At 31.2% G+C, this 12,252-nt stretch overlaps 1 protein-coding gene across 1 annotated transcript in view; it reads right to left on the bottom strand.

Annotated features, from left to right (window-relative positions):
- LOC132727835 (uncharacterized) overlaps positions 1 to 11,880 on the bottom strand; it is a gene marked incomplete at its 3' end in the record, with an annotated part of 28,576 nt that extends 16,696 nt beyond the window's left edge. Inside the window, exons 1-5 of the mRNA XM_060713421.1 lie at positions 11,017 to 11,880; positions 10,505 to 10,673; positions 7,360 to 7,497; positions 5,425 to 5,535; positions 4,067 to 4,270 (exon numbers count right to left, since the gene is read on the bottom strand). Coding sequence (XP_060569404.1) covers positions 4,067 to 4,270; positions 5,425 to 5,535; positions 7,360 to 7,497; positions 10,505 to 10,673; positions 11,017 to 11,880 — 1,486 coding nt within the window. The remainder of the gene's footprint in view (positions 1 to 4,066; positions 4,271 to 5,424; positions 5,536 to 7,359; positions 7,498 to 10,504; positions 10,674 to 11,016) is intronic.
- Between the last annotated feature and the right edge of the window lie 372 nt (positions 11,881 to 12,252).

Raw genomic sequence — 12,252 nt, 5'->3', positions numbered from 1 at the left:
AATAATAACATGTTAATATATTGGTTGTTTTGAAATAATTAAACTTTAGTATATAAGGTTACATTTCATTGTCGTCATTGGTACAGCATAACACTTTGTGAAAAAGAAAAGAAGTTATTTGTATGACTTGTGGTATATTCGGGGGTATGTGCCGTACTCGACAGCGAAAGCTGCATTTAGCAGCCCTACGAGCGGATGGATCGTCAATAAAGTGGACATGTTTGTGTTCACAAAGTCTGTGCAAAGTGAAAGTAGGCCAAAATTCACATAACAACAAAGCTCACATTGTTATATGATGAGCCATTTGCAAGTACACTTCCAATTTTATGTTTTAAAGACTATTTTAAACAAAAATACAAATGATAACAATAAGAAATTAACCTTGAATGGGCTACATTTCTAAAGACCAAAAACATTCTGTTGCAAAGTTTTATGCGCATTTCATGAATGGCAGAATCCAGTTTAAAGTCTATTTTAGTGCCAACAAATGCTATTGTTTACAGAAAATACAAAAAAAACTTTAAAAAACATAAATCTTAGGAAAGTAGTTTATCTGACCTTGAAAAAACATGGCCTCCATGACATGTGTAAAAAAGTAGTACCATGAAAATAAACATCATTTACCTATTTCCTGTGTACATGACAAACAGACACACTTCACTGTTACACATAAAAAGGTTAGATTTTAAAGTTAGATGGTGTTTTCATTTTAATTGTAGTTCATAAGGCTATAAATGATGATTGTTTTCTTGCACTACTTTTTTACAAAAAATAATGGAGGCCATGTGCTTAGAAGGACATGAAATACTGTTTTATTTGGAGTTAAGTTTTGAAAGATTTTTGGTATTTGCTGCAAAAAATAGCTTTTGTTGGCACTAAAACATACTTTAAAAAGAATTTTGCCATTCATGAAATGTGCATAAAACTTTGCAACAAAATGTTTTTGGTCTTCAGAAATGTAGCACATTCAAGGTAAATATTCTTATTGTCATCATTTTTATTTTTGTTGATAATTGTCCTTTAAATGTAAACCTGGAAGTGTACTTGCAAATGGTTCATTATTTTACAATAAGAGCTTTGTTGTTATATGAATATTGGCCTACTTTCACTTTGGACAGACTTTAGTGAAAACAAACATGGCTGACAAAGCGGAATCACCTTAAGCATAGGCTATAGATAGATATCATGACAACAACAGAAACTTTGATCTGCAACTTGAACATAAGTGTAATGTTTTTTTATGAATGGTTTTAAAGCAATTCAACAAAAAATATTTATTGATCTCCCAATAAATTAATTAATAATAGTATTTTTTATATACATTACCACTATCAAATAACTTTCATATCTTTGTCTCGCACGAATATGATATTAGTGAATTTCCTCATACCTACCTAAAATTCAGGTAACAGTCTTCTATTATATTGATAAATACTGTATCACCATGTAACGCGTGTATAACAAACAAAAAAAATCCTGAATTTGGTCTTTTTGAAATTCATCCTATTTTTTCATTCCAAAGTGTGTTCTACTTTCAGTATTGAAAGAAACCTTTTTTTAATTTGACATGAAAAATATGCATGTAATATTAATATATTATAATATAAGTCCCTTTTGTTACTATTTGTATATTTGTTACAATTATAACATACTTTGATATTTCTATCATCTATCTTCTGTTATTGACTACAGTAGTGACAGAACAGTCATGTCATATAACATTTACAAGTCTTGTAAGTCTTGTTTGTATTCAATGGAATTACTTTCCTTAACAGGTAAGCATCAGTGAAAGCATTTTTATATTAAATATTTTCCCCCTCTTTTTAATTATGGACAGTGCATAAGATAAGTATAATTATGCAAAAAAAAGGTTTACAAAACATTCGGAAAAAAACAACAATAGTACTTAATCTGAATATGCGTAGGAATAATTTGGTAAGGTATCTGTAATGAGCACATTTTTTTGCGCGGAGCTTCTCAATTGCTGCATTGCAGCAACATTTGTATTTGTTTGTTATATACTCTCCTTAGCTGTGATTTTCCTGTAATGTATTTAAAGTTTTACAAGCAGATGCTTGATTAATATTTGTATCAAAAGGCCACCTTCAGTTTTAAAATTAAAGCCTTTATCATGAGACTTTTTCTCTTTTATAATTTTAATCCACAATTTTTAAAATAGAAAACTAATTTGTTCTTCTTTTGCTTTTTTCCTTTATTCAATTATTTGAGTTTGGTTTATTACACTTGATATTTAAAAAACATAAGATGATTTAGGGTGCATTTACAGTACTTATTACCTTAATGAAAATAATAAAAGTATAATTTCAGCTTGGAGATTTTGTAATGTTATCTGATACTCGGGCTTATCAGTATACGTAATTAAAGATGTCAAAATTTGTATTCCAGCATTTTCCATATTTAACTGAAGTATTTACACAGCAGCCGAGTATTTGTTTCCCCACTGTTGTCACGAGGCGGGCTTGTTGATACAGTCTATAATGTATGTATTTAAAAGTAAAGCGGCGGTCTTTTAATCTTTAGTTTAATAACATAAATATCTTAAATATAAGCGAATATTTACATACTCATTTATAAAAGCGTGCAAGATCAGCAATAGAGTTCTCAGACATAAGAGAAAACAAAGATTGTGCCCATTGTATGCAAGGTCTTCTTACATAATTGTTAACCCTTAACCTGCTGATTTTCTTAAAAGGACTTGTCCAGTGTGTTTGGCTCTGTCCATATGTAATTATCTAATAAGCCAACAGAAAACAACTTGTTCGGACTAAATCTAATTATATGCATGCTGATCTGGCTGATACTGGTGGAAAACTTTCAACTGAAGCAGGTAAAGAACATAAGGATGCAAAACTTTAAGTGGCAATAGTCTCTCTAATCTAGATAAAATCATATTGATAGAATAGCAGTAGACAGTCATTTTTTAAACCTCTCAAGAAATGTATTTCTGTAGGGATTGTTACATTTCGTTCTTTTTGTTAAGAATGTTTGATTTTAATGTACATAATTTTCTTAAGCCTTAAGTAAAACAGAAATTAGTTCTGCTTTTTCTCTCTCCAGATAAGATCATAACAATATGAAAGCAATATGAAAGTACACCATTTTGTACTTGTTAGTTAAAGCACTACACTCTTTAGTATTAACTGCCCTTTTTACTTAGAACTTTTCTGATGTTTGTATAAATCGAAGTGTAAAATACAGTTTGATAATTTCACTTTGGAATTATCAAAATATATGTTCAATGTATACAAGCTATATTTGACTAAGAATGAAAAGAGGATGAATGAAAATATCCTGACAATGATATTTTGTCCATATTTAAATGTACATGATGATTAATAGCATATAAATAATTGCAAATTCCATGTTATATTGTAACCAAATTTGAGAACTTTACAGACTTAATTTTTCAGCATATATATTGTGATATCTTGAGTTTATACTTTTATGAAGGAGAACATAAGAATACTTAACACCCTCAAATAAATAGATGTTTGTTTGGTTTTTATAAATGTTAAAGAAAATGCTATGTTAAAGACACTTTAAGTCTCATAAAATATCTTCTTCATTTCTGTAGAAAGTGCAAACATGTACTATGTTGTAAGTGTTGATCAATAACATTTCATATGCTAATAGCATGTAATATGAAATTATTTTTATATAGATAGCAAAAATGCAAAATAAGTGGTCTGTTGACTTCGATACAATATACTATATCGCTATTTCTTTACGATTGTCCACAACCCAAAGTAAGCTCAATATGACTAAGCTGTTCGGTCATTTTTAAAACTGTTGCATTTTATCAAATTTTAACAAAATGACATGTTACCATTATTAAGACTAAATTTGCCTTAAAGATAATTTTGTTCATGAATTCAACAGAGAAAGGGGGTTTCAGCAACATGGATAGCCTAAAACCCCTGAATAACCTTTATTTAAATATTCCTTTCATATCGGCAATTAAATAGCCCTCTTAGCATAGATTTTACTATCTACTTGCCAGCGTTAGTACATATATTAAGTGAAAAACATACAAACATGTACTCACCTATTTTTTTGTATTTTTCAACAACTGTTTTCTTCAATACATCTCTAAGTGTCCACAGTGCACCATTGCATACGTTCTTAATTTTCTTATTTTTCGATGATTTCAAATCTACGAGTAAATCAACGACCTCAAGTTCCGGTTTTCCGGTAATGAGTGACTGGTTATCTTCGTCAAAACACAGCGCCCATAGCGCAGAAACACTCTCTATAATAATAATTCATATTTCAAATAATAACAACATATTTATGCTATGAATAAACTTGTAAAATTCATTATCAGTGGCATTATTAAAGGTATGGCATTTTTTGGTTGGGTTTAACGTCGCATGAACACAGTATAAGTCTTATAGCGACTTTCCAGCTTTACTTCTGCAAGAAGATCTCAGGTTCCCCTCTCAACATTATTTCAAGCAAAACCGGGCACTTGAATAAAACCACCGATGGTCTGTTAGCTGGATAGCATTTTCACATGAGTAATCCGAATGGCGTGGCTCAAACCGACAGCGGAGAGTGGCAAGTGGTGAAAGTTTTGCTAGAGACAAGAATAAAGAGACACGGAGAGTGAGTGTGATGAATCTATGTCCAAGGGCTTAAATCAAAAACTTCTCCTATTCGCTACCCTCTAAACAATGAAAGTTTGAACCTTAAAATGAGTTTTAATTTTTTTTAGAAAGCTATAGAGCTAAGTATCTTGTGCTGAATTAACAAAAGCAACAGAAAAGTAAACAATTGATTTCTTTTGACTTTTTACAGCCAATGCAAACTGAACTGAACTGACTTGTTTAATCCACATATTATATCAAATTGTGGCAAAAGCTTATGTTAAGTATCTTTCCAGAATTAAGGTGGAAACCTGTAAGAAGTCGGTAACTTAGTCAATAGAGCAGTGGAATGGTATTCCAAGGCTGGGTTGTGACACATCTGGTTTTTCTTTTTCCCACCCGTAACAGTGTATCACCTTGTGACACACTTAACAGGATTAGAAAAGTCAACTGAGATGAGCTTTATACAATATACAGTAAAAAAAAATATAGATTTGTGAAATGACAGTAAATGTAAGATTCATTTTATCACACCATAATACATGTAAATCAAGATAAAGCCATAAATGTGTGAAATTTTTGTTTTACAGGACATTTCCAAGCAAGTGAATTTGCAAAGAGAAACTAATGGCTATACAAAGTAATGTTCAGTTTCGGTGTGAGCCAAACCTTCATTATGTCTTAAATATGTTATCTCGACATTTCGTTACCTTGATTAATTCCAGGTTCCAAGCGACTTTGAGATTTCGAGAGACTGTTTTACACAGAAAACAAGTGATAACAAAAACATTAACCATTTTTACCTATAAAAACTTACCATACTGTTCATCTTCATCGCCAATTCTTGCCATCTCAACAAGTAATTCCAGGGCTCCAAGTTCTACCAAGGTCTTTATATTAGTATCATTTCTTGCCAGTAACTTGACAACTGGTTAGGAAAAGTTATTGCACCCATTACAAGTGTTAATATGTGCAGAACATGTATTTGTTTTATGTTAAGTCAAAATATGTAATGACCCCTGCCTAGAATATAGATTATTCCCCTTTTACCCTTCAAAGAGTGTTTTAATAAAACAATACAATAAATACAATAAATCTTCAGATACTACTATTTGTGGCATTATATTCCTAATGCATTATCTCAGCTTTGAAGAGTAATCAATAGGCGATAATTACTGTCAATTGCAAGGAAACTTGGAGGTACAAAAGTTAAAACCCCAAAAGAGGCAACATTTTATTTCTTTTTGGTACCAGATATTTGCTAAGTCTAATAAAATTAAATCTACACAGTTCAAGTATTTTAGATTTTGCAAGATTAACCAATACACTTTAAAGAAAATTTAATTTAACTTTGAAAACAGCCCCTTTTAGTGGTAAATTTTAGGGACAATTTTGAATAAGGATTTTTAAAAAGGGAAATTGTCAAGTAAGTGTTTAAAGTAGGTGGAGTAGGGTAACATTTTTATAAATATTAAAAACAATTTGTGTAGAAACAGTCATTTTGCTCGTGTGATTTATTACTTGAATTACTGAAACCTTTTTCATAATGACGATATTGTAGATTTTTTAGAATGTCCTCATTTCTAAAAAGAGGCCCTTCTTATAGCAAAATTTAGTTCAGAAAAACGTCCATAACTAATAAACCATATGGTATTTCTTATGTTATTAAATTTCACAAACAGGTGTCATTTGGTAAGGCATATAACTGTCCTATGTTGTTAATTTTACAGTGCCTTATAGTGCCCTTTAGGGGGTGTCTACCTTAAACATGCTACAGTTCTGTTCTAATAATTATTCTTGTAGAATAAAAAACATAACTGGTTTGGTTATTTTAGCCCAATAAAAGTCTAACAAGCCTATTAATAAAACTTATAAATTTTGAATGCCGAAAAATGACTTAAACGGCTATTTTGTTATTTTGTTCAGTGAATCTAGTACAAAAAAGCTACTCTCAAGCACGCATACACAGTTATTGTTAAGCTTTTTTGGACCGTAAAATGAAAGCAAAATTTAAGTCTTAATGTAAATGTTTAATTGAAATATACTATCATAACAATTTTAAGAATAGTGTCATTTGGAAAAATGCCTTTATTTCCTAACCTTTTCGTGATATAAATTACTGTAAAATCTTAAACAACCGGATATCCACTTTAAGCTTCTATGGGCCGCAAAATGAAAGTAAAATTTAAGTCTTAATGTACATGTTTAATTAAAATATACTATCATAACAATTTTAAAAATATTATTATTTGGAAAAATGCCTTTATTTGCTAACTTTGTCATGAAGTAAAATTACAATAAAATCTTAAACAACCGGATATCCACTTTTTGCGGAATCCTAAATAAACTGGATATTTTACAATGTTTCGGATTCTTCAATGCTTTCATTATTTAAAAGTCGTAACAAAACCGAATACCGCAACACAAAATCGAGATAATGTGTCGATTGTTAACTCGAATTTTACCTCGCAATAAAAAATAAACTTACTTGAAACTTATTCTTGACAGGACCGTCATTCACAACTTCATCCCCTTACTGATACAGTCCAACAAAACATAAAATCTTAGATACCCGGATCGCAACTTCATCAAGTGTTCTAAATAGACCGGATATTTTACAAGGTCTTTGTCCTCTGTTTTCATTATTTAAAAGTTCTCGTACAATCGGAATACCGTCACTCCAGATACGCATTAAAATAGCTAGAATTTGTCGATTGTTTTCAAAACTTTACCTTGCATAAAAAGAACTTACTGAAAACACATTCTTGACAGGACCATCCTTCACATATTCGCATCTTATCTTTCATCCCCTTCCTGATACAGTCCAACAAATGCATTACAATCTCCTTGTTACTTTTGATGATATCACATTCTTCTTCTTTGATTATAGCTATAAGGTATAAATATATATATCTGAAATTCCCAAATGAAACAAAAACTGGCAGAACATTACCAAACTTAATCACCTTCATCTAAAACAAGTGGCAAACGGTTGTTTTTGTGAACAGGAAATTTTACACTCATTGCTTAGTTCGGATTGTTCCTGGAACGGAATAAGATTTTGTTTCCTTGAGCAACCAAATCTACATTCATTGCTGGTTAGTTACAGCCTACTGATTATATCTTATATGAATATGAAGAACTATAATTTATGTTAAGCTGCTTTCCGTATTACTTGTAAAGATATATGTATTTCAATCATACTGAACTGTGTTTTTGTTTATTTTAATAACACTACGTATGGAACGCTTGGACTGTCATATGTTAGGACTGACTGACATCGACCTGTTCATTTGAGATTGGACTTAAGTTGTCGCCTTTGGATGACGTCATTTGGTGATACGGTTGGCATTGCCGGTACGATTAAGTTCATTAGTATCTTGTAAAATGGGCGGATTGAAATTGCCAAAATTTTGTGTAATTGAATAAGATATTACATTAAAACAATGGTCAAATGAATAAACAGTTTTACAATAATAAGGCTACTGATTTGTCTCAATACTAGATCATATGGCTGGGTTATTGATCATGGTTACCATTTTATTTGATACTAAATAATGACAATTGTCGCATTTAGGCAATTAAATCGTATAAACATGCTAATATAAGTACCCAAGAGCAAGTTTGGGTTTCAAAATTATAAGTTTTCTGAAGTTTCGAAACACGGCTGCATAATAAATAATTGCAAGGTACTGATTGAATAGATATTGTTTGGTTTAAGCATAACTGAAAGAAGAAGAAACAATAACATGAATCTGTTTTATTTAAAAAATATGTGAAAATATAAAAGTAACAATTATGTTGAATATACAAGTATGCTATTTGTGTCGGTAAAAAAGCGTTCTCAAAAAATCGTACATCAGGCCAATTGAATGCACTACATATTTTATGAAAGGTTGTAAAGTGATATTTTCACCTTTACATTTTTATGTAATTCATATTCTGCTTATCAAACATTTATAAAAATCAGTAAAAAGAACAAAAAAGGAAATCAAGAGATATAAAACGTACACAAAAATTCGTTATTAAGTGAAATGCAACTGTTCAATGGTACTTTCATTATCTTGTGTGCTAACTATATCTTTTCAGTCAAGTCGATGAGTTGCTCGGTGCAAATATCGTTCAGTTATTAAAAGGATATGTTTCTTGATACTATCGTTATTTATCAAGGTATATTAGTCATTTTAATACACATAAGACAGTTCAGGCGTTCCATAGCTATGCATTCATACTGTGGTGTCCTATAGTGAGTAGCGTTCAACACATAACATATCTTCTTTGCGTGTACTCAAAATACAATGGGTTTATTTTTTCGACAATTAACAAGGAACATTATTATAGCAATTATCAGTACTTTCAAATGTAAGATTAGAGCATAAAATATATGTATATGTCTAAAGAAATATACAACTATATTCTCTCTCATATTTGTTTTCAGAATTGAAAATACAATAATTTTGTAAACCACAAACAGCAGTGTCATGCATATGAAAATACAATAATTTTTCGTTAAAGATCAAAGTGATTTAGAAGTCAAAGTAGTCATACTTAAATTGCTTCGCTTTAATCATAGGAGTGGGTTACTTCCAAATGCTTTTTAAATCAGTCTATGAATAAGAAACAAATGGCAATTTTAGCAAGGTTCAATGACTTGGTCTTATCTGTCAGGCATTTAAGGGTCAAGATCATATCTAAATTGACAATTTTATCGTGGGAGAGATGCTGTGGATTACAAGGGACAGCAGACTATGGACAAACTACCATCACAAAGGAAACGAGTGAGTTGAATAAGATAAAGAGAAGCATATGCATCTTGTATAGGGCCAGGCCAAAATGGAAGATAGTCAAGTCCACAGACGCTTGGGGGTCAGATCCTGTCCCCCAACGTGATACGCCCCTGTAAACACTCTACCAAAACTATTTTAATATTTAAACACGAATGGGACATCTATTACAACGATAAAAATTGTTTTCAAATAATTTTTACATATATGAAAAAATACCGTATACCATCAAGTCCCAATAAAGTAAAGATTGTAGACTCCAAAATGTAAACACGATAACCCTTGTATAATAAAACCTTTATAAATCATTATTAAATGAACCTTACCGTGACTTTTCCGGTGTAAATCAATAGAAAATAGAATTATCTCCTAGATGCAATCAGAATAAACATTTATACATCTCATTGTAATATGAAAATCAACATTTAATTAAAACCGAAAGTAAATTTTGCGTTCTGTCCAACCAATACGAGACCTGATCCCGGCTCTGCGTGGAGCGCTTGTCAAGCCGGTATCCAAACGGTGTACATGCTTTCGACTAGATATCTACTCGAGCATTATATCCTCATGTCCCGCGTATTAGCTGTCTGCAAATGCTCGTTTAAAAGACATTTATTTGTAATAAAACTATTACCAAGATGCACAGTGTGTTGTTTCCCAAGTTTTTTTTATTCTATATTATGTACAATTTAAATATTTTCATATTACAATGAGATGTATAAATGTTTATTCTGATTGCATCTAGGAGATAATTCTATTTTCTATTGATTTACACCGGAAAAGTCACGGTAAGGTTCATTTAATAATGATTTATAAAGGTTTTATTATACAAGGGTTATCGTGTTTACATTTTGGAGTCTGCAATCTTTACTTTATTGAGACTTGATGGTATACGGTATTTTTTTTCATATAATTATGTAAAAATTGTTTGAAAACCATTTTTATCGTTGTAATAGATGTCCCATTCGTGTTTAAATATTAAAATAGTTTTGGTAGAGTGTTTACAGGGGCGTATCACGTTGGGGGCAGGATCTGACCCCCAAGCGTCTGTGGTCAAGTCAACTAAAACTTACGTTTGGTTATTGTTAATAAAACCACAATTTGATCACAAACCTGCCAAACTGGCCAATGCAGTTAATGCATACTGTTTGTTTGGTGACTTGAGATAAGGTATCATACACGAGATCATGTCAGCAGCACGCAGCGAGGACATGTTGGATTCTCTCCTTGACATATTCCAAATTACTCCTAGAGAACCTGACATCAAACGTTCCTCGCTTTCCTGAAAAAAACTCTTCTACCTCAAGTTAAACCATGTATATGCTGCATACTACTAGTATGACAAACAAAATATTGAAATTACACTTAAATTCTATATTTATCTGTCTTAATACACGGATTTATAAATTTAAAAATACCATTATTCATTTCTATGTTGTTTTTCTGTCGATTATACATGTACTTATGAACTTCTGGCAAACCCTTTGAACAAATTATCAGCTAACAATGCAATTTGTTGCAAAGATTTAGCAACTGGTATTAATTTTGCTAAATTCAAACAGATCTATTAAAACAGTTTTGTGAAAGAAACAACTATTAACAAACATTTTTTTAAGTTAACTTACAGTCAGTTTTGGTCCTTCTCCTTCCTTTACAAGATATTTTGGCAGTGAATCTCCTAATATTCGTTTGAGTGTATCAAGAAGTCCAGGCGCTTTTGCAAGGCCAATTGCATATTCATCACTACAATCACTGAAGTTGTGCAACGTCAGGAGGCTAACTGTTAAAGGCACAGTCATACTTTCATCTTCATTTCCGTCTTCATTACGCCACCCGTTCCTATATGTATTCATTACAATTTCACAGCTCAAATTGATATATTTAGTTTCCATCATTAATTTTGCTATTTCTTTCCTAAATTTGTGTAAAGTTATTCGATCTGCTTTTTTCAAAGCATAGTAACTATTGAAAAATATATTAGGAGCATTATAGATCTCTGTAACAAATGCTCTTTGTTGTTGAATCTGAAGTGCCAGTACTTTTTCTGCGGTATTTCTGAGGTTATCTAATTCTTTTAGTTCTTCGTCTGTCATCCATTCTTGTTCTTCGTTTGTCACTTCGTTTGTCATCGATTCATTGTCAATTTTCTGCTCTCTAATTCCAGCCTCTTCAATGTCTGTACTTTTGTCGGTTCCATTATCTTTGTCACCAACAATATCTTTCTGTTTATTCAATGTTAACTTTGTAATAAAAGGTGCAGGAGGAGGAGTTAGAATATCATTTGTAGGCGGAGCTTCAAAATGGTCACCAGGAAGAGTGGATACAATACCTTTGGAAGGAGGAGCTTCAATAGGATCAATCTTTAGACAGTGAGAAGAGGATTCATCTTTTTCTGTACATTCTTCAGTTTTTCTTTCAGACCTTTCTTTCTTTTCTAATTCTGTTTTGATAAAGTTTGTATTTCCAGTGCAAGACACCGAAGATCCCATTGCAATGTCGTCCTATTTGAAATAAGAAGATTAAAATGAAAGTTCATATTATAACTGGAAAATTAGCGTTACAAAATTAATTAAAACAGCAGAAAATTCTGAACAAAATCACCCAAATCTCTTTTCTTATTTAAAAAAAACGCTACAATATTTCAAACTACTTGACAAGTTGATGAAAGCATGCAGAGTAATAATGATTCTTGATTTTTAAACAATATTGGGGTTTGTTTTTTAAAGGGTTTGTTTTTATCAAATACAGAAATTATATAATCCATATTAACTTTTGTACAATTTAACAAATAAATGGAAACTTTAACACTGCAGACTTCTTAATTCAATGAAAATGGCACCTGCCTTTCAGATTTACATTTA

The sequence above is a fragment of the Ruditapes philippinarum genome, unplaced genomic scaffold, assembly GCF_026571515.1.
Source record: "Ruditapes philippinarum isolate M1 unplaced genomic scaffold, ASM2657151v2 ctg2763_1_1_1_1, whole genome shotgun sequence".
NCBI classification, from domain to species: domain Eukaryota; kingdom Metazoa; phylum Mollusca; class Bivalvia; order Venerida; family Veneridae; genus Ruditapes; species Ruditapes philippinarum.
The sequence above is the reverse complement of the archived record's forward strand: the minus strand, read 5'-3'. Positions and strand labels throughout refer to the sequence as shown.